This window comes from Embiotoca jacksoni, unplaced genomic scaffold (genome assembly GCF_022577435.1).
Source record: "Embiotoca jacksoni isolate LCO1_2020_lvr unplaced genomic scaffold, fEmbJac1.0.p SCAF_26, whole genome shotgun sequence".
Classification (NCBI taxonomy): Eukaryota; Metazoa; Chordata; class Actinopteri; family Embiotocidae; genus Embiotoca; species Embiotoca jacksoni.
Genome location: NW_027185377.1, coordinates 2705664 through 2729089, shown reverse-complemented (window position 1 = coordinate 2729089; position 23426 = coordinate 2705664). Strand labels below are relative to the sequence as shown.

At 46.8% G+C, this 23426-nt stretch overlaps 1 protein-coding gene across 1 annotated transcript; it reads left to right on the top strand.

The window, feature by feature from the left end:
- Window positions 1-1353: 1353 nt before the first annotated feature.
- Window positions 1354-22033, top strand: LOC138204698 (proto-oncogene Wnt-3-like). Its single transcript, XM_069160124.1, is given in 6 exon segments — window positions 1354-1719; window positions 14772-15013; window positions 18135-18250; window positions 18252-18401; window positions 20700-20984; window positions 20987-22033. Coding segments are annotated over 6 exon segments (1068 nt in total). The 5' UTR covers window positions 1354-1639; the 3' UTR covers window positions 21182-22033.
- Window positions 22034-23426: the final 1393 nt, after the last annotated feature.

Here is a 23426-nt window from a genome sequence, read left to right as displayed (position 1 = left end):
CGTGGTACCAATGACAGCATCAGCAGGTAAAATGATCGAGACAATTCACAGCTTCTCTATTTATAAGAAACAAAATCTAGATCTCCTGTGAAATTTACACCAAAGATCTCCAAGTGTCCTCGGCAGCAGCCACGTCGTTTTGGTTGTCGTCGTCGTCTCCGTGACGGACCGACGGAGGCAAAACTCCTAACGAGATGGTTATCGTTTGATCTCCGCCGCGGTATCTTGTTTGCATTCGTCCTGATCAGTTTTCCTGTATGCGAATCGAATGCGTTTCTTCAGGCTAAGTCCATCGCAAGTGTCCCACCCTCCTCCTTCTCCTCCTCCTTCTTCCTTCACTCCCCCCCCCCCTCCCTCCTCCTCTCCTCCTCCTGTCCCACGGCTGCTCGCCCCACAGCCCATCAGAATGACAATAGTATTGATGTAAAATGTGTCGCCTTTGGGCCGCTGAAGCATATAACCCCTTCGCATGCCTGGCCCAGCCACCGCCGCAGTTTATGGCTTTATTGTGTTTGCCTTTTATGTCCTCCCCTGTTGGGACAGGCGGACAACAATTTAGAAAATTCACTGTATATGAGCCACCGCGAGTGGGGTTCGAGATTATGCGTGTGTTGACGTGTGTGCGCACTGTATGCACTTATATCCGGATCAATTAGTCAGGGCGCAACACCTAAAAAAAATTATATATATATCAATGTGTCAACATGCATGTCGCCACGTGTGAACTGAGGAGTCTCCTGTGGATTAAAAAAAAAGTTGTCCTGCATCACCTCCACCTCCAGACACTTTGTGGAATTTTTTTGTTTGTTGTTTTTCTTCCCCTCCGACGATCGCGGATTAAAACAAGTTGAGTAACGACTCCGCTCTACCTTTTTCTTTCGCGCGTCCCTCCCTTTTTTTTTTTTTTTTTGTGTGTTTTTTTTTTTTACCTCCCTCTCTCGTTTCCCTCCCTCCCTCCCTCCCTCCTTTTTTCACTCTTTCCTTTCTTTTCCACATTTACCAGGGGGGTGGCGTGTGATTGACAGATGGGAACGAATAATAATTTTTTTTCGTAACCTAAGGCCATCTTCTGTGATTGGCTTGCCAGCTGACATCTCCAAAAAAAACTCACTCTCTCTCTCTCCCCCCACCCACCACCACCACCACCCCCCCCACCACCCCGTCCGCCTCTTCCTCCTCAAACTCCCCCCCACCCCCCCTCACCACCACCACCACCACCACCACCACCCCCCACTTTAATATTGGGGCCTGTGGATGAGGCATCCTCAGGGAGAAAAAAGTAGAGAGAGAGAGAGAGAAAAAGATATCTACCTTAGGGAAGAACCTCAGAGAGAGGGAGGGAAGGAGGAGGACGGGTAGGAGCGTGTGCATGTGTGAGAGACACTTATTCTCTTAACTACTAGGAGACAGACACACTTTCCTGGCCGACGCAAAGAAAGGGGGGGAAAACAGGAGGAAGAATTTTTTTTTTTTTTTTTTTTTTTGCAATATCATTTTAATTTTCCCCCCTCGTTCAACAACAATCAAGCTGCCCTCGAAAAAGCCGCTCTTCCTGGAAACTCTTCTTCACTGCCTACTGGAAGTTTTTTCTATGTATTGATCCAATTTTGCCCTCTCACACACTTACAAGGCTTACCTCATGGATTTGTATCTGATTGGATATTGGATGTGTGTGTGGTTGTCCGGCTCGCGGGTGCTTGGAGGCTATCCCATCTGGTGGTGAGTACGAATCCACACTTTCAGCATCAGAGCCTATAGCTGCAGAAAAAAAAAAAAAAAAGAAAAAAAAAAAAAAAAAAAAGACAGACAGAGAGAGAGAGAGCGAGAGAGAGAGAGAGTGAGTGAGAGAGAGCGAGCGAGAGAGAGAGAGCGAGAGGGAGTCTTTTGGTCAAATGATCATTTTCTGGGAGGGCAGAAATGTGCACTTTCAGTCGACTGCGTGGAAAAATGTTCTCCGGCCCAGTCCCAAAGAATCTTAACCTCAAGTACGAGTGTAACGGAAAAGCCTCGCTGTTCTTTTCCCCTCCACATTCAGGTCCATTTATCACATTGGAGTATGTTGTGATGCAAAGAGGAGGATGTTTTTGTTTTTTTTGTTTTTTGTTTGGGAACCTTGAAAATGTTGTTTTTGAATTTAAGAGAGAGAAAAAAAAATTGACACCAGCAAAGTGATCACCATTTAGATTTGAAATTGTCAACACACACGGAGGGACTTTTTAAGGTATTTTTCCCACAACAGTTAAAGTCGGTAAAATCGTTTAAAAAAGAAAGAAAGAAATCACATAAATTGTTCCTTTTCGTTCAGGGACAATAACAAGACCGACGTTGCCAAAGAAAACTCAAAGCGTAAAAAACAAAACAAAAAAAACCTCACCTTTTAAAAAAAAAAAACATGATCTATTTATTTTCTGAAATACGAGCATATAATTTTAGAAGTGTCGCAGGAAGTACAACAATCATGACTTAGAAGATCAGCGTCATTTTGTTTTGTTTGCTATTGTGCGTCACTGTTCGACATTCAGGCCGCCGGCCCCCCCAAAACATGCCGTGAAGTGCATCTGAAATGTTCAACACTAACAAACTTCAACACTATTTATTATTATTATTTTTTTTAATATTACAAATTTGTAGTCTGTGATGGTGCATCAGCTGTACATTAATCAAATTAAAAATATATATATATATACAAAAATAAATCAGTGAAGCATATCATTTTGCTTTTCAATTGTAGCACAATTCACCCCCTCCACTACGGATTTGTCAGGAGACAATATGTTTAGGTGCCGCAGGGTTTTACTCTTTGTTAAATTATCCCAGATCGCTTTTGGCACCAGCAACTGAAATTTAGAGGTTTATCTCATTACGGATTCAGCTACATGCAGCTGACCTCATAGCTCCTGATCTCCTTTTGTAACATAAAGCTTCTATTTTGGAGATATTTTTGCGTGTGGCGTATGACAAAGCTCTTTTGGCTCGCGGCACAATACTTGTCAGAGCTACTGCACTTTGGTAGCCCAACTAGCATGTGGTCCGACCGTAAGCGCTGTCCAAACCGCGAGCATCTTCTGGTTTCATTTACAGAGCAGGCAGCTGCCAAGCACACAGGCCACAGGGCTGAAGTGTTAATGGCAAAGAGGACTTTACACCCACTTCTTGTGGCGAGAGGCGTAAGACAACAGTGACAAAGAGCTCGGGAGTCTCTCTGGGTGAATTACCTGCAGCTGTTCTGTTCAGGGAGCTTACATGACACCGGTATAATGTTCGAAACCTTAACAATGCGCGCTACCTTTTGATTTTTTTTGGGGGGGGGGGAGAGAGAGAGAGAGAGAGAGAGAGAGAGAGAGAGAGAGAGAGAGAGAGAGAGAGAGAGAGAGAAGAGATGAGGGTGCGGTGGGGGGGGGTGGGGGGGAAAGAGGGTGCGGGGGGCAACGTTTTGAAGCGCAGGGCCGGGCATAGAAGGGGGTCGGTGGGCGGCGTGGAGATGAAACGCGGAGCCGTGGCTTCAGGTGACTGGGCAGGTGCTGAGGAATGGGTGTCAAACAGCGCCGTCAGCGGCGTCACCTCCGCGGTATCGAGCGTGTCCAAGAGTGAGACAAAACGAGGGTGGCGCGTCAAACGAGAGGGTGCCGAGTTTCAGAAAAAAAAAAAAAAAAAAAGGGAACCCGGGCAGGCTCAGCTTCTGTCTCAGGGGCGATGACTCGGCCATAAATTCTCCAGCCAAGGTGGGATGGGTTGGGAAGGAAAAGAGCACTTTTTTTTTTTTTTGACTGCTTTATGCCTTGCAGCCTTTTGCTTTTACAAGATGGGGTGTTGAAAACAAAACAGAGCATAAATAACTCGACTGATATGCACATATGCATGGTCAAAGATGAGGTGTAGGAGAAAGAAAAAGGCAGAGCGAACTAATGAGGTGGGTTTGGCGGAGGAGAGACGGGGCCGTAAATTGCCTTCTTGAAATGCAAGAATGTTGGAGGGGGGTGATGGTGGTGGTGGGAGGAGGGGGGGGGCAGTTAGGTTTGTACAATCAAGGTTCGAGGGGAATCCATGACAGCTTAAAGCGATGATGTGACCCCACATAATCCACAGGTCCCACGGTGTCTCCGTCCAATTATCTGACAACGCCAGCTCTCTCTGTGTGGTTTTAAAAATGAAAAAAGAAAAAAAAAGAAAAAGATCTGTTCTTGGACGACTCGCTGCGCTTCGGTTTCACCTTTTAACCTATACATAATAATCGAGGAATATCCAATTTAAGAACTTGAGACTGACATAACACGCTGCTCTTAATAACACTCAGCCCCCCCCCCCCCCCTCCCTGCTTTTGCATTAAGCCGGCGTGGCTTTAACGTCTCGTCGTCCTACTTTCGTTGCGGCAGCCAGCAGCGTGTTTGTGTTCTTTTGCGTAAACCGTGATGCTTGTTAAGTGAATGATGACAGTCACTTTCAGCGAGAGGAATTACCTCAGCTGATTACTCTGCCCGTACGGCAGCCATCGAGCAGCGGCGGTGATTATCGGTTTAACGCTGTCATATCACACCGCGCAGCCACGAAGATGTATGAACCCAATAACTGTTATTTTCTTAATCCTCTGTTATCATCGCTGCTGTTAAAGCCGCATGAGAAAGCGGGGGACGTCGTGAATTTCATCGCCGCTCGTTGTCATTACGAGATTACTTGAAATTTACATAGTTGCTGTTATGAACGGGGCTGAAATCAAATAAGAGCACAGTGAGGACGGAGCAGGGAGATGACGGGGGGGGGGACCTCTTTTAAAACGACAACGCTGAACTCACCGTCGGCTTTAAGGAACAATCAATGCAGTCCTTGTATCTCTGAAGGAGTACACCCAGACGGGGCTTTGATTTGCTGCTACAAATGCAGACGGGAGTTACAGAAATCTGCAGAATTAACCCCCAAAAAAATAACAAATACGTTTCGTTAAAAGTGCCGAAAAGCACATTTCAAGGTGTTTAAGCCAACGTGATGGAGCGCTTTCTTTTTTTTTTTTTTTTTTAAGGTTTCAGACTTTCTGTAAGAACCGTTGAGGCCTCAGTAATAATATCACCTCTCGGCAGATCCCAGGACACACACACGCACGCACGCACACACACACAGACCTTTCCAGTTCAACCTGAGCGGCTTAAATGGGTCTCCACAGCCCATCTCTGGGTCTCAGGAATGTCATTATCTGACTGTGACACCCCCCCCCCCCCCCCCCCGCCACCACCACCACCCCCCCACCCCTTTTTACTTCCAATCCTCAATCCAATCTTCGACCCCTAAAACCCCTACCGCTGGCGAAAGGGGGTCACTTAAATGATTCTTACGACGAGAAAATCCTCCGTCAGCCGCCTTGTGTGAAAAGATCAAGGATGTTTCTGGGGTATTATTCTCGACAGGGCAGGGGAAGGTGGAGAAAAGAGCAGGAAGGTGATTCATAAGAAATGTTAGGGGGTTTCATTATGAGGGCCGGGGGTCAAAGGCAATTTGGGGCTAAAGCCTAAAAGAAATGTCTCCAAAAAGACAAACATCCAAAAGAGGTACTGGGAACATTACGGAAGTAAATTAATAAAAAAAGAATAATAAAAAAAAAAAAGCAGTTGTATTGCCAGTTCGGAGGTATTAAAGCCACACTGAGTCAATATTGCTCAAAACAATTTGATGAAACCACATGTGAGTCAGACGCATTTTTATGTGCTGATCTCAGAAAAAAAACTTCAAGACATTACTTCACCTAACATGACGAGAACAGTCCGTCAGCCAAACCAACCCGTGGGATGACATTATCCAGCCGAACCCAGGCTAGGTGAGAGGTTCAAAGGAGAGTGGTATTTCAAAGCGGTGAAGGCGAGTCCTAATCTTCACCCACCATCAAAGGACATGCAATGTGCTCTTGTAGGAAATGACAAAGTCCCGCGGTGCACGGCTATTAGCGGCACTAAAACACAGGCCGGGACGGTTCCTCAAAGGGAGGACGGCAACGGCCGGGGGGCGAAGACATCATTAGGGGACAGACGCACGTATTATTTAAAGTCTTCATTACCTGGCTGATCTCACCTGTACGGCTCGTCACAAGAGGCTAATTATTAGCAGAGAGCAATTTCTCTGACACACGAGGGGTCGGTGACGAAGACGTGCCGAGCGCACCTGTACGGGCCGAGCCCTCGGGTCACCGACCGGGTCAGACAAACAACCGACGGATGCAGCGCGGAGAGGAGGAGAAGGACCGTCATTCAGTATCTCCCAATGAGACGGGATCAAGTTTACATGCTTGACGATGCAGGTGCTGTAAATAACTTCAAATAGAAGGTGTCGTGTTTTTACAACCTGCGAAACTTTATCTACAAACATAAATAGCGATGAAACGGCGAAATAAAGCAGCACATCTGGGTATCGTGTGTTTTTCAGCACTGATACCGTAAGGATACCTTTTTTTTTTTTTTCTTCAATACTTTAAATTGAAATATAACCACATTTCTGCAGAAAGCTGCAATACCACCGAGTGCCACCAGAGGTCGGCTCCAAAAAGCCTCCATAGACTCCCATTCAACTTCTCATAAAATCTCATAAAAATCGAGTTATTTCAGTGTTGTTAGCTAAAGCCGCTCCTTGTTAGTTTTATGGAGGTCCAACTGAAAACAATCCGTCATTAATTAGAAAATAAACTTCAAAAAGACGTGGGTTTTTTTGGGGGGGGCGGGGGAGTTGATTGACAGGCCTGTGGTGCAATCAGCTTACAGCTATCGGTGGGCGGGGTGTAGTATCGTCAGGTTTCCAATCAGATCCACCGCTTTCTCCTGCCACAGCTCGTCCAAATATGGTCACTTCCTGCTCCAAACCGCTCCGAACTAGCAAAGATGGCGACCGACAAAGTCCGAACTCGAGGCTTCTTAACGGCCGTTTCACAAACCGACGGGTGACGTCACTGCTGGTTGCACGTTACAATACAACATATAAAAGCCAAAAATCATTAAAGGTTCAAATACTACGTCAAGACAGGAATCTGAACTTTTTTCTAAATATAATATATATATATATATATATATATATATATATATTTATTTTTATTTATTTTTTTTAATCTCAGTAAGGATTTATCACAACAAAGAATACATGAAAAAGACCACAAATCTACCAGGATGATGCCAATTTTGGGAAATTGCAGAAAATCGAATGACACCCAGCCCTACCGAGGGATCCAGAACATGTATGATGGTTGGTTGTATAAATATGGTGATGGTTAGTGTGTCCTACCTCTGGGGTTGACCTATGTGCAATCTTGCCCATCTTTTTTTGTTGTTTTTAACCAGGTTTAAGTCCCAGAATGTAGTTTCACACCCTTTTTTTTTCTTTTTTTTTTATCCTGCAAATCAGCCAACCATGAGAAAGTCAACAGTAATTAGGTTTTTTTTAATTACTTTTAAAGACAGTTTGCCGCGTTTGAAATTACCACAAAGGAAATTCCAGACATACAAGTGAAAGATTCCAAACAATCCGTTACGAGTTATGATTTGCATAGGACACGTTACCGCTGACGATTCGAGCAGCGGTGCCAACAAGCTGCCCCCCCCCCCGCTTTCCTCCCCCCGCCTCCCCCTTTTATGAACATGGAGGAGGAGGGGGGGGGGGGGGGGGGACAATGCACTGTTTGAGTTGTGGTTCGTTCACACAGTCCCCTCGAGACTCGAGACTCCGTCTCGTCCACCTACAGACCGACAAAGACGCCACGGTCTTGACGTGCGTTCGTCAAGAGCCTCGTACTCTCCGGCGCGCGACTCTCTTCCCCGACAGGCAGGTTCACAAGTTTACACCCTGTTCAGTTTCCCTCCTCACGTCTCCATACTTTGTGACTGCAGGGGCTCCTTGTCCCAACTCCACACTCTCTGCAGCAGGCTGCAGAGACGGGGGGGGGGGGGGGGGGGGGCAAAAAAAAAAAAAAAGGAGGTAGAGAGAAAGAACAGGTTGGAACATTTTTCAGGGGTCCTGTCATTTTTTATCTGATCAGCCAGGAGCTGTTGGACTACAAATCAAAAGTGTGCCAAAGTAAAAAAAAAAAAAAAAAAAAAAAAAAAGAAAAAAGAGAGAAGACAACAAAACACAGACGAGCAGCTTTTGCATTCCAGCCTCCACCAGGAAAAAGTCCCATCCTCGGGCGAAGCCGGCAACTTTCCTTGGCCCACTTACTCTCTTCCGAGTGTCTTTATCTCTCGGCGGATTCTGCTGTGGGATTTATACGCGCCGATTCTGACGCCAGTGTTTTGTTTTGTTTTTTCAGCGCGCTGCTAGGGCCTCGTTTTAGCGACGTGACGTCCTCCGGGCGCAAAAAAAAAAAAAAAAAAGACAAGTTGAGCTGCGGCGTCAACATGTAGAGGTAAAATTGGGAGGTAGATTTTAAGAGTTTTAATGCAAACAATATTGCTGCAGTGTGTCGCTGCAGAGAGCGGTTCAGGAGCCGGGATCTCACAGACGAAGCGACAGAAGAAGCCGCTCGGCTCTCGGCGCTTCGGGCACAAAACGCGGCGGCATAAACTAACATTATTAATTTCTCTATAATGAAATAAGTTAACTCACTCAGACATGAACAAGAAAATACCCATCATCGCCCCACACGGCATTTATCAAATCCGAAGCCAGCATCAATTCTGTTTGCAAAGTCTGAATCCTTTCAAATTCCTTTTGGAGCCCGCAGCTAAACCTGTAATCTAAATAATATATATTCCTCTTTCCTTAATAAATAAAAGAGAATCCTGTTATTATACTGACGTGATCCAAAATACAAAAAAAAAAGGAGCAGAAGAGTACATCATTCGTTCTACTTGCACTCTTGACCAGGAAGTAACGAGCTTGAAAAGTGTCCCATTATGCGTCGGCCGTTTCCAGCGTCCTGCAGCGGGGACACGAGTCCAGTAAAACTCTGTTTGCGGAGACTGGACAGCACAAATAAAACATTACACCCGCTCGCCATCATCTTAACAAAGACTGTGCTGGAAGCAGGAAACTACAAAGGAGGAGACGCAAGTTTACAAGTATTTTAATCTGTGTTTGAGGACCAACGCACACAAGGGAGGGGTTGTTACGGGCTTTCTCATGCCTCTCTTTTGCTTTCTGATTCGTTCTTATGTATATTTTTTTATTGTAATATACAACTTTTGAATTAGGCTACACGGTTAATCTAAACAACTGTCAGTGACGCCAGAGGTGGAAACTCAAAACACTACGACACATACATATTGAATTCACTTTACTTGAATATTTCAAAACTTATGCAACGTTTAAACTTCTACACTCCTCTGGACTTTTAAATGGAAATATTGTGCTTTTTGGCTCCAATGCATGAAACCAACCTTAATATTTAAGGTCAACTGTGCAGTTTACAAGTCTTATGATCAGTGTGAGGACTAATGCACACGGGGAGGGATCGTTACGGGCTTTTCTCTTTTGCCACTAGTTATAACTTTTGAACTGACATATTGAATCAAAACAATCTGAATGCAAAACACGTGGATTTGTGTTTACTAGTGACACCAGTGGTAGAAACTAACAAAATATGCAAACATATATATCCAATATACAGATAAGGATTCCCCCCCCCCCCCCAAGTCTAACTTTTAGGTATTTTGCACTTTACTTGTGAAATATTGTGCTTTTTATTTATTTTTTTGCTCTAATGAATTTATATTTAACCTCAACAGGAACTTTCCAGATGTTACAACACAAAATACGAGCTTATAAATTTTTTTTTAAAAAAAATGCATGTTATCAATATAAATAAACTCCACAAAGCTGGATTTAATAAGCATGTTTAGTTCTGTAAAACTTTAAATGCAGGAATCGTCTCGTGTTTGAAACGTTTATTTTTTTTTTTACACGTAAAACGACAAAATGTTAAGACCGGAAACGCGGAGCTAACGTTCAGCTAGCCCGCCGCTAAAGGCTAAACACGCAAAAACAAACAACGGCAGCTCGTTTGAGAACACTCACCCACTGGTTCGTTTCCACATTCCTTGAAGAAAAACAACAACAACAACAACAACAAAAATCTTCCGCCGTTACAAACACTCGAGCTTTGGCGAATGATTTAGAAAGAAAGAAGTAATACGATCGAGCCAAGTTTACGTCCGCGTCCAAAACATGGCAGCCGGAAGTGACGTCGTAACGGCGGCATTTGTTTGATACGCATCAAAAATGAATGAGATTTATTGTGTATGAAAATATAAAATATATATAAATATAAATGCATGGACGTAATTTTGGTGATGTGACAACATGTCGACGTAATTATCGATGCAAAACCTTTAAAACTGAGAAACACTTATTCTTCGTTTCCCAACAGTGAGGCCATTTATTTTATTTTATTACAGACAGGAGTTTTTACAAATACACATCACAATTCAAAATTGGTTGTTTCTCATTTAAATATTTTGGAAGTAATATCTGCATGTGCGTCTGATGATGCGGTCGTATTCGGACTTCTCGGCGGTTGATTTTAGAAAGAGGAATAAGTGGAAATCTAAAATGTCTACAAGGTCCACAAAATAACAGGCGGTGAAAGACGACGCCAGACGAACGTGTCGATGCTAATTAGGAGTCAAAGTCGTCAGTCGACCTGCTTCGTTGCACTTCTTTCTTACGAGAGATGTAAATACGTTCTTTGATTTTGCAAACATTTGCCTTGTTGTTGTTGCTTCTAAGGCTATTGCATGGTCAAATCAGTGAATTTTATTTTTACTTGGTAAAATACGGTTCGGTGCATTGTTGTACAATGGTTTGAAAGATTCAGGAACCTTTGCCCTGAAAGCAATATAAACCTTTTTGGGGGCCATCACAGGTCCAAAATAGCAACGTGCTTTTTGTGGCAGTGCCGTCTGTATTTGTGAAGCAATGTTATTTTTCTTTATCCGGAATTATCACACCAAAGTTACGGCCGAGACACAAAACAGTGCCAGCAGTGGGTAAATTAACTTGACGCTTCAGATAAGCTGCAGCTCTGACACCTATGCTGAAGTGAGGTTCAGTGACACACACACATCACTGAAAGGCACTGACTCATAATGACCTTCTATTTGCTTAATGAGGCAAACGGGCCCGAGATCAACACTCCCGGGCTACTTGGATACGTGCAATCTGGGCGCTGGTCATGAACTTCTTTCGGGCCATCGGGTTGAAGGCGGCCAAGGTCAAACGTCATGTTGGTGCTCAACAGGTACTGAAGGGTCACCTGGTACGGGTTTTTTTTTGTGCCTCTGGACATGGCAGGCTGTCACACATAGAAACCTCATCTGTGCAGACGTGCTTACACGCTGACCCCTGTGATGCGGACCTCCCACAATAGCAGCTGCAGCATATTTCTGACAGTACGAGACTCCTTCGGAGTCCTTTGGACTTAAAACTGACAAAATAAGAGCTAGGGAGATGCAGCGGAGAAGTATCCCCCAGCCAACTCCCATTTTTTTCTTGTGATTTTTATTGCACTGGGAGTGTCTGAGTCACACGTTTTTTTTTGTTGACAGTGCCGCAGTCCTGATTGCGTGCATTTCCACTCCTCAGCGAGGTGTGTGGTGGAATCCCTTTGTTTCCTCTGCTTCATGTCTGTGGTTTTTGCAGTGGCGCATCATACGTTCAAATCAACCCAGTTTAGATACTGACTGAGAAAACCCCCAACCAAGCTGTAAACACCCACCACCCCCCCCTCGCCCCCCCGAGGCCAGCAGAGGCCCCACACCGACGTGTCCGGGCATGCACCTGCCAAGCCCTGCAGTTCGCTGCTGCTCTGCTGCTCCGTCTCGTCCCCTGCAGCGGATTCCCCCGGCGCTCTGCCTCTCTGGAGGTCTCTGCGTCTGCTGCTCGCTCGCTCGGTTGAGACACGTCGCTCGTATAGCTTCCGAGAAGTGAGGCAAAGCGGGGCCGGATCAGCGCCGCGCACATGTTGGTCTACGTGCTCGGCAGTCTGCTGTGTGTGTGTGTGTGTGTGTGTGTGTGTGTCTTGTGACTCTTCGAAGGGTTAAGACTCTCATTAGCACCTGGGCCAAAACAACAAAAAAAAAGATATCCCTTCCATCTCATCTGTCCGTGCGGATCAAGTGAGACACATCCTCTACAAACAGGCAAATAGGCTTCTGGATCCACAAGGCTGCCATCTAAACATGCTATGTCCACCACAAAGTCCTGTGTGGTTTTGCTAATTGATTCCATCAGAAGTCCTGAATTCAGTAGTTAAGCCAGTTTTGTCAGCGAGCAATTTAGCTGTCCTGAACGGATCCCAAAACGTAGCAAAGGTTGGCACAGCGGTCTGAACGCAGAGATGTCTCACTCGAGAGATTTTCTCTTTGAGTTCACTGACTGATGTTGTTGGGGAGCGTGCGACACCGAAGCATTCAACTACTGGCTCTTGAGCAGAAAAAGCATCATCCCAACCCCGGTCCATCCCATGACTGGGAGATTAATGGGCAGTAACGGAGCGAGCAGACAGTGTAATTAAGGTCCTTAGTCACTCAGTCACCAGACGGAGTGAAGTCAGCAACACTTGAACTCTGTGATGTTGGTGGGATCGGGACTGGCAGATGAGCTAATGTGCCTGCCTTCGCTTGGGTAAACTCATGGCAAGAACATGAATGGAGATTGATGAGCTCGATCAAATTACTGACTCTGAAATGAGGGGGAAAAAAACAGCCTTTTAAGTCTGTTTTCAGTCGGTTATAAAAAAAAAAATAAAAAAAAAAAAAGAAGAAAAATAAAAAAGAGAAGAGACTCCAGAAGATAGTTGTTTTTACATTTTTTTCTTCCTTGAGGAACTGTTGGACAAGGTTTCCCCGCTGAAACACAAGAACTGTTTGTTGTGTATCAGTGTCAGTCAGGAGCCTCGTGCCAAGAACACAAGTGGGATCGTCGTATTCCATCAGACCAGCTGTAAAACCAAAACAACCTCATGGTCTCGGTGTGGGAGCTACCTGGGAGCGACCTCAGATTATAACTGGTATGGGGGCGGGGGGGTGTTTGGGAGGGCGGCTATATGTAGAAAGCAAAAGCGCACATGAGCCGTGAACGTATCTGAGAGGGGGATTTTTCTTTCCCCCGTGACTTCAATGGCTTGACTTTTGTGTTGGGGTGGGGCGCCACACCGCACTCATCTGTCAGAGTCAGACGCTGCTGTGATTGGGTTGCGCCCCGCGGGGGTCCTGAGGTCATCCCGAGTGGCGCTCTGATCTGATCAGCGTCAATTGTTCCTCCCCGCTGTCATCCTCTCATGGCCTCCAGCGCCGCGTCGTCCACCCCAGACTCTCGGCCGAGCGGCTGGAGAGTCTGCTCATGCAGGAGTCTGGTGAACTCACGTCCACGACCCTGTAAACGTGCAGATCACACACGGTTGGCGTTCAGGCTCAGAAACACACGTGTTTCTTCAGGTGATACACTGTTTCGCGTAAAAATGAATAAACAAGAAATGTGTGTCGCCTGACATCCTGCAGTAAAATACAGGAGCTTCTGCAGCGAACCGTACAGTTTTGTTTGAGCTTGTCATCACAAAAAGCATGTTAAAACACGGGCACGGCAAACATGTTTTCTCTCTTTCTTTCTTTTTTATTTCAAGAGAAACAGAAAGCAATTAAAATTAATTACCTGAATGAAACTATAATGGTTTCTGGCATCACAAGCTGATCTCGGCTGTCTCGTTGCAAGTGATTAATCCCTGCTTATAGGCACATCTGCAGCAGCCTTCTGGTGAGGCGCAGAGCTTCAGATATGCCGTTTTTTTTGTCCATCGGCTGCACACATGATCATTCTTAAAACATCAGCTACAGAGGAAAACCACAAATGAACGATTGAACTGCCAGGGCAGGTGTTTTCATACATTTGGAAATCATACGAAGGGGCTTTTCCCAAAACGAAGCAGACAGGTTCTCGTGCGTTATCTGTTAGATCGGCAGATCTGTGCATACTAACAAGTGGGAACACTTTGAAAAGTCAACTACTAATAGCTTGTATCCCTGCCCTGAAGTAGGCCCATTAGTACCCCCCCGCCCTCCCCTTCCCAGTGAAAAAACAAGGAGACAAAATAAACAGGAGCTCTTAGTATAAACTACATTAAGCAGATAAGTCAATAAGACACTCCAGTATGAATCAGTGTGCTGTCACAGAGCTGCGCTTACAGTGTAAAAGAGATGAATGAATACAGAAGGGATCTCCTCTTGTGGAGCGTGGTGCCTCTCACAGAGGCCTCCCTGGCAGGTCACCATCGCGGCTATTGTTGGACCGAGTTCATGGAGGGCACATGGTTGTGCTGTGAGGCCAGCGGCTTCACTTCCCGCATCCAATAAAACTAAGAATAAAAGGAGGCGCTCGGGTTCGATAGGTGAGTTTTGGGACAGACACGCATGTGATTTTCTACTTTTTGTTTAAAGAAGCCAACGTTTTTCAGTGTTAAATGTGGAAACAAAAAGCTGAAGCACAAGACTTTGCTCTCAATAAAACTGTCTAAACCTGGGAGGATATTGACATAAATCAAAATTTACACAGTTAAAAAGTGAGCCAACAAGATAATCACTGATCTGAGCACATATCTTTCGGTATTTGTCAGGTTTTGTGCGACAGATACTGCTCTACAATGCCAAAAATGCATCTGGGTTCAATATAAACCCTCAGAAACCTGCAAAAAAAAAACCTAATACATTCGGATCATTTTTCCTTTGCAATGATGCCTGTAAGGTGTTTTTTTGCAGAGACGATTTCCCTGCCGCAGATCTCACCTCATGACGCTCCTCCCTCTCCCTGTGACGCAGGTCCCTGGCCCTGGGGCAGCAGTACTCGTCTCTGGGCTCCCAACCCATCCTGTGCGGCTCCATCCCCGGCCTGGTGCCCAAGCAGCTGCGCTTCTGTCGCAACTACATTGAGATCATGCCCAGCGTGGCCGAAGGCGTTAAGCTGGGGATCCAGGAGTGCCAGCACCAGTTCAGGGGCCGCCGATGGAACTGCACCACCATCAAGGACAACCTGGCCATCTTTGGCCCGGTGCTGGATAAAGGTAGAGGCTTTTTTTTTTTTTTTTACAAGCATCTAAAGCTTGCCGTACATCTATCTTGCTGTTTTAATGATGATCTGAAGAAATCTAATTGCCCTGCTGCAAAAAGTCGGCTACCGCTACTGCAAGCTCGTACAAAACGTAGCGTCTAACAGCTTCCGCCCTCGGGCTCAGCACTGGCTGTTCTCTGGGCTTTTTGCTGACAAACGACTAACTAGGGCAATTACAATAATATACACCTTTCCTGGCTGCAGTGAGAAATGAGCGCAGGTACAAGCACTGACACATTATTCAACTTCCATCCGTCTTTACCTTCGATATCCCATTAGTTTTCAGAGTTCAGTGGCTTTTTATTTTTTTGGGTTTTCCCAACGGTGTTTACACTCTCGTACATGAAAGGGGGTCAGCGCGGTAAATCTATCACCGAAACCCTGACAAGTACAGCTGATATACTGGAGACATCCATCAGGCGCTTCACACGCAGGATGCTTAAACGTAAGACGTCCCCGCAAACACTTCACCGAAGCGAAACCTGACAGCGGCAGACAATAGACGCAGGTGTCCCGCTCAAGGCCGCGCTCCCTAATTATAAAGGTAGAAGTTTTACTGTGTAGCAAGCGCTGATTGGAAATGAATTGGCCTGTGTGTCAGAGGGGAAGGAATCTGGGCAGAAATGGGCAGTGTGAGCAGTCCAAGCTCCTCAGTCAAATAAAAGGGAGAGGGGAGACCAAATGAGATTACAGGCAATAGAAAAGGGCCGGGGGGCTCCGCTCAACCCCTACTGTGCATGAAGACCAGTGCGCGCCTCACACAGTCCAGCTCCCACGGACGCCCCATTCACACGCCCTTTTGACTCTGTCATGAAAACAGGCTGAAAGGGGATCTCTCCCAAACCTAGCCCGGGTGTGCACTTTGGGATGGGGAAGCAAAGGGAAGGAGGGAAGGAGGGAAGGAAGGAAGAGTGTGTCACTTTTAGGAGTGATGAATGGAAAAAGTTGGAGTTAGGCAAAGGGAGGACAACCAACCACCAGCCCGAGCCACCTTAAACTGGCCGCGGTGGTGCCGTTGGTGGATGCCTGGAGGAAGTGGGGAGGGGGGAGAAGGGGGGTGGAGGTGCTGCGGTGGGTGGTGGTGTATGGGATTTCAGCTAGCTCAGGGTGTTGGCGGAGGGGTGGCTGGAGGAAGAGGAGCGGGGGGGGGAGTTTAGGGAGTTTAGGGAATGCCAGCTCTGGGCAGAGCGGGGCTGTGGGGGCGCGAGTCGCTGGGCCCTTTGTGAGGATAATACAGTGTGACACAAGGGAAACAAAGGCGGATTGATGGGCCCAGCAGGTAGCAGGAGCAGCGCTAGCCTTGGCTAACAGCCAGAGCTCCAGGGGCCCAGGGCTCACAGGCCCCTGCTTTGGAGGGCCCAGCGAGGCTTGCCAGGGCGAGCGGGGATGCCCAACCTGAGGACTGTATGTCATCCGGGTTCATTGGGGGATTTGGACAGAAACTGTTTCCTTTTACAAAGAATTAACAGTGAAAATACATTGACAGATGCACAGCCAGGGTGTCATTGTTCAGACCGGTGTTATGATTGTTTTTGTTATAGTTTAAATAGCAATAAACACACCTGGGATTTATTTGCTGCGTTCAAAAGGAACTAGTGAGCTCGTGGTTACAACGCGGGACGTCGTGTGCGCCGCATGCTTGGCGTTCAAAGTGGTTAAGTCGTAAAAACCCTGTTGCTAGGCAACGTGGACGGCGTCTAGAAGCCACAGAGGCTAACAATTTAGCGCGCTATCAGGCGGGTAACATAATGCAGGAAATGCAAAGACAAGGTCGTCAACATTTTCCTCAAACATAAATACGACCCCATTTGAACGCAGCAATTGTACTTCGAATATCTTCTACACGTTTTCCCATCAAAAGCCTTCATTGGATAATGCATCTTATCTTTCACCCCGTAAACTATTAGCATACACTCTCTCAGAAATGTTAGAAAAATATAAATAAAAAAACAACAACATACAAATATGTACCCATGTGGAATCACATTAACACAACAGGCCAAAAAAAACGCCACCTCACATTAAAAGGTGTTTTTGTTTTGTCACATCGAGGGAGGGAAAATATGGCCAAACACGAGTCCACTGTGCCTGTGGCTTGTAAAGTGGTCCAATTGGGTCTTGAGAGAGTCTTCGTGAGTTGGACCCGCCAGGAACTTCTGGCTTTAGTAGCCTTTGCGGTCTGCGAAATAATTCTCTGGTCGTGTTTGTACCAATTTTAAAATAAAACGTGATTGTGTGCATGAGAAATTCAGGCCAGTTAAAGCTCCTGAGAAGTCTGTTTCAGTGCACATCTCCATACAAGTGTGTGTGTGTGTGTGTGTGTGTGTGTGTGTGTGTGTGTGTGTGTGTGTGTGTGTGTGAGCTAGCGGAGTGTAATGGCTGAGGCTCGGCAAGTGTGCTGTGATTGTGAAACAATGGTGTCTGGTTACATAATAAGCTGTTGCCTTCAAAGGAGGCGTAACTCCATCCCTTGGCGTAAAAAAAGAAACGGGCCGACACGCCACTCGGTTTCACCAGAGGGCCTTTGGGCTCTGAACAGGGGGACGGGTGGAGGGATGGAGGGAGTGAAGGTGGTGGTGGTGGTGGTGGTGGTTTGGGGGGGAGGAGGGGGTGACAACATTCCTGAAACACTATCCAGATGCAAAGCAGCACACCTCGGGGATGACAGGAGGTCACCGAGATCCCACTGAGCGTTCGGCCCTCCTGACACGACCACAATGGGCTGACGTCACTGCAGGGACTCTTTCAGGCTCCTTCGTGCGCTTCCTCGTCTCTAATACTGTAAAACCGCGTACAAATTAAACGAGAGATCGGAGGTACGTCGGCGTGATTCACTTCTTGTTTTCGTCTGTGGCGAATGCCGGTACGTAAATATGCCCTCTGAAAGATGAAATGTGGTGTTAAAAGGTTGTTGCCTGGAGGTATCCCTTTCATTACATCTGTCTGGATGTTGGCAGCAGTGAAGGTCGCCTTGTCCGTGTTCAACACAAGATTGACACCTACTTACCCCGTCCCCCCCCCGTCCTCCCACCTTCCTGTCTTTCTCTCTGTCTGTCTTCGTCTGTCTCTTTCAGCAACCAGAGAGTCGGCGTTCGTCCACGCCATCGCTTCGGCAGGCGTTGCGTTTGCAGTGACGCGCTCCTGCGCCGAAGGCACGTCCACCATGTGCGGCTGCGACTCCCACCACAAGGGGCCCCCCCGGGGAGGGCTGGAAGTGGGGCGGCTGCAGCGAGGACGCCGAGTTCGGGGTGCTGGTGTCCCGGGAGTTCGCCGACGCCAGGGAGAACCGACCGGACGCTCGCTCGGCAATGAACCGGCACAACAACGAGGCCGGACGCACGGTAAACAAGAAACCGTTTCACGCTGAAACTACCACTACTTGGCCAAAAGTATGTGGACACCCGAACCTCGCTGCGACGGGTTCCACTCTTCTCGGAAAAGCCAGATTTGGGAACCTGGTTTTGCACATCCAAAATATCCCTGTAGGTTGTAGCGTTGAATACCTGCAGGACAGAAACAGGTTCTGTTGTTGAGCACATTTTGTGTTCAGGATCACACACTGGATATAAAAGTGTTCGTAGCTTCCGGCTGTGAAAAATTAGGCCGATGCAGAAGTGCGATACCACCGAGTGCCACTAGAGGTCGGCTCCAAAAAGCCTCCGGCTCCATAGACTCCCATTCAACTTCTCTCATCAAATCCAAAGTGAATAAAATGTGTCCATCAGTTATCTCGGTGTTGTTAGCTAAAGTCACTCCTTCTTATTAGTTTTCTGGAGGTCCATCTGAAAATAATCCCTCATTCATTAGAAAAGAAGATTCAAGAAGACCTGTTTTTTGGGGGGCGTGTCTTGTTTGATTGACAGGTCTGTGGTGCAGTCAGGTTACAGCTATCGGTGGGCGGGACGTAATATCATCTGGTTTCCAATCAGATTGAGTCAGATCCACAGCTCGCCCAAATATGGTCACTTCCTGCTCCAAACCGCTCCGGACTAGCAAAGATGGTGAAACTCCGAACACGAGGCTTCGTAACGGCCGTTCACAAACCAACGGGATGATATTTGGCAAACTCAGCACACCTATCAATAAAATGTGGAAAGCAGTAAACAACAGATGTGAGTTGTGTTGCTGCATCAGAGGATTCATCCAGCAAGCGTCGCTGCTTCGTTACTAATCGTTCATGTGAACGTTCATGGCAGAGATTCGGTATCTTGACTTGTCCGCATATTTCTCAGTTAAAATAAAAATAAATAAGCACTTGACTTTGAACGACCGGTTAATTACTCATCGAAGCAGCAACCCCCCCCCCCCCCCCCCCCCCCACACACACACACACTTCGCATGCCTTGCATCCCAATGAAAAAAATGAAAGAAAGGGAGAAGAGAAGGAAATCAGCTCCGACTTAAAACATCACCGGCTTGCTGTCACTGCCGGGAGAGAAAAACAGGCTCGCTGAGGGGCAAACAGAGGGACCACACGGCAACAAGGCGGCCCTTTGATCCGAAGCACACAGGAGCAGTGTGAAGCGGCCACGGGAGCTCGCTAACCGAGCGGCCGTCCCTGCCGAGGACTCCCCCGTCCCCCGTCCTCCCCCCCACCCCCGTCCTCTCCACCTGGCCCTCTCACGCTCCAGTATTTAGCCCCGAGGGCCCCGGGTACTTGATGTTTGGCATGACAAGCTCACACTGTGATGTCACCAGTCCAACCCCCTTTCTTCTTCTTCTTCTTCTTCTTCTTCTTCTTCTTCTTCTTCTTCTTCACCCAGAGGTGCCACGGCCCACCTGCCTTCCGCCGCAGCTGGGGGGAATTCTGCGGCTAAATATAGCCGTTGAATTAAAAGCACAACAAAAAAAACAAAAAAATCTGAACACAAAGGTAAAAACGTGCCCCGCGGGGGAGCAGCGCTCACCGGGAGAGCCAGTGACTTCAGAGGGAATTAGCAGCAGCTCTGAGCCTCAGTGCTTCACAGCTGCATGACACTTCAATAAACTGCAGCCAGTGGCACATTGTTTTTCTTGGCCCGCTCCGAGAGTCTTTAGTGGTTTCGTTCGTCTGCGTTACTGAATTCCCTTTAAAATTTTCTGACCGTAAAATTTCCACCAGACCTTTCGTGGAAGTGACGGCTCTCGGAGGACTGAGTCAGTTAATCAAAGTAAGACCAGTGGCATTTTATTTAAAGGATTATTCCACCCCCCCCCCCCCAAAAAAAAAATAAAAATAATAAAATCTACCTTTTTGAGCATCAAAGTGTAAACTGCATGCCCGTAGGCAGGTGGCTGTAAAAAAAAAAAAAAAAAAAAAAAAACGTCCCAAAGGACAACAGCTGTAATCAAACTCTCACAGCTGCAAACGCTCGGCATAAGGAAACGCATTTTTCACTTTATGCAATAAGTCTGCTATTAGAAACTGTTCTCAATCCAAGCGGATGCAGCAAGTTTCCTCTCGTAAGGAACACTTAAAAGATCATTTAGTCAGGAAAAAATAGTTACGAAAAGTTTAAACATGTTGGACTTTTGCCATGCTGCTTTTTTTTTTTTTAAATTAAATTTTTTTTTTTTTTTAAAGCTCGTAATGAACTTCAAATATGCTTTTATTTGTGTGTTTAAACCTTCCTGACGAGCGTTCCTCCGTGTTTTCTCAGACCATCCTCGACCACATGCACCTGCGCTGTAAATGCCACGGCCTGTCGGGGAGCTGCGAGGTGAAGACGTGCTGGTGGGCGCAGCCGGACTTCCGCATGCTGGGCGACTACCTGAAGGACAAGTACGACAGCGCCTCGGAGATGGTGGTGGAGAAGCACCGGGAGTCGCGGGGCTGGGTGGAGACCCTGCGGGTCAAGTACGCCTTCTTCAAGCACCCCACCGAGCGCGACCTGGTCTACTACGAGGGCTCGCCCAACTTCTGCGAGCCCAACGCGGAGACCGGGCTCGTTCGGGGACGCGCGACCGCGTCTGCAACGTGTCGTCGCACGGCATCGAGGGCTGCGACCTGCTGTGCTGCGGCCGCGGCCACAACACCCGGACTGAGAAGCGCAAGGAGAAGTGCCACTGCATCTTCCACTGGTGCTGCTACGTCAGCTGTCAGGAGTGCGTGCGCGTCTACGACGTGCACACGTGCAAGTGAGAAGACAAAAAAAAAAAAAAAAAACTGACTGACTGCTGGACCTTTAACTCTCTCCCCCCCTCCCTCCCCCCCCTAAAAAAAAAACAACAACTCCTGCACGACTTCCCTCAGAAACACCAACTCTCTCACACACACCACACACACACACACACACACACACACACACACACACAGGCCCGAACGGGTAAACGGCACATCTGTCATGGACACCTTCCTTTTTGTACAAACCCTGCACTAGAATCCGTCTTCCAACCACCGCTCATCATCTCAGTCCTCTCCGACCACAACGTGTCCCGCGTCCACCATCACGGGAAGAAGCTAAGAGTTGTGCCACGACCCCCCCCCCCCCACACCTCCCTCCCCCTTATCCACTCCTTATCCCCCCCCCACCCCCGCTTCCCCCTCTTGTCTTTATTTATTTCCCCCTCCTCCATGCCAGCACAACGTTCGAGGCATGTACAGTAATACTTCTTTACCTGTGAGATTAATGCAGTAAAGTTAAAACAAAAAAAGTAAAAAAAAAAAAAAAGACTCTTTGCTTTTTGAATAAAAAATAAAATAAAAAAAAAAGCATCTTTTAACTAACACCTCACTTCTCCGGCCAGTCGGGCTGGTTGACCTTTTTTTTTTTTTTTTTTTTTAAACTAAACCAACCTCTACATCATCACTTAAAAGTCTTATCAGTGACACTGAACGCGTCGGCGGCCTTCAGGGGGGGAAACCATCACTGGAACTACTGAACTGAACTGAAAACAGCAGGCGGGCGTCCCGTCTTCGCTGTAAACTACTGAGCTGATCTGATCACATCCTCAGTGTTGCTACTCCCTGCTGACTGACTCGACTGCACCGGTGGACCGGAGGGGAAGGGGGGGGGGGGGGTGGGGGTGGAGGGGGGGGAGAGGTGTGAGGGTGTGTGTGTGGGGAAGGGGGTGGGGGGGTGGGGGGGCTGGAAGATATATGCTACAGTGTGATTTTTATAGCCCCACATTTCTGAAATATTACCATTGGGCTGGGACTGGAGGTATGCAGGAGGGGGCATGTGTGAGGGAGCGAGCGAACAACCCGACACATGTACATGTATGCACTACTCATAAAATCCAGGTGGTACAAATTTTGAGCATTGTTTACGTGAGCAAATTCTTCCGCGTTGTTGCAAGCTAGCAGTTTTTTTTTTTTTTTTCTCATGAATGACGGCTTTGTTTTCATGCGTTTCGTAAAAAAAAAAAAAAAAAAAAAAAAACTGCTCATGAGTGTGAAGCAACGAGGCGGTTTTACAGTCAACGACTTCGGGAGTCTGGGGGTTTAAAAAAACAAAACAAAACAAAACAAAACAACAAAAAAAACCAGAGGAAAAGATAGCTGTTCGCACTAGAAGATCATTTACGTGGCTTGTTTCATTTATGCATCCAACTCGAGTCAAGCTTTAGCATGTTTAATATTCAATTCTGGTCTTCTGAGCAAAAGCGATCTTTATATCTAACCCTCCATCAGGTCCTGTCTTAGAGACTAAAGGAAAACTTTCTTTTAATTCTGTTTAAAAAAAAATTAAAAAAAAATTAAAAAAAAAAAGGAAAAAGGGGGACATGTGACGACATGTGGAAACCATGGGGGGGATGTGGGGCGGAGGGGGCGGGGGGCAGAGAAGGCTTCTGATTGGCTGTTGCATCCTTCCTTCCTATCTCTCCATGTTTTGGAGTGTTTTTAAGAAGTCTGATTTATGAACTTGTAATCTTGTCAGTACACCCGGAAAAATACAGAAAAAACACTCCTCGCTTCGCTGTTTTGGGTTTTTGGAGAAACTCTTTGATTTAATTACAAGTATTTTTTTTTGTTTTTTTTTTGTTAGCGGTACTTGTGATTCTGAACAGCTGTGATTTGTAGGGCGGGCAGAAAAAGACTTCTTAAATTCAGACTTTAGGGGAAACTTCAAAAGAGCTGTGAGGATTTATGTGTGCGAGATATGTGTGTGTTTGTGTGTGTGTGTGTGTGTGTGTGTGTGTTTGGTGGCCTGCCTGTGACAAACAGAAGAGGATGGATGGACGGATGGACGGACGGATGGACGGCTGGCTCTTCACAAGCAGTGGAATAAAATTGTGAGAGGTTTCCACACGGCATGTTCCGACAGTCCCGCCTGCTTCCTGTTAATTATATTCAACAACAAAAAACACGAGTTACCCCGTAGCGTAGCGGCTGTCCTCTCTTTGTGACATAGCTTAGCATTTGTGTCATCTTCTACACTGCCCTA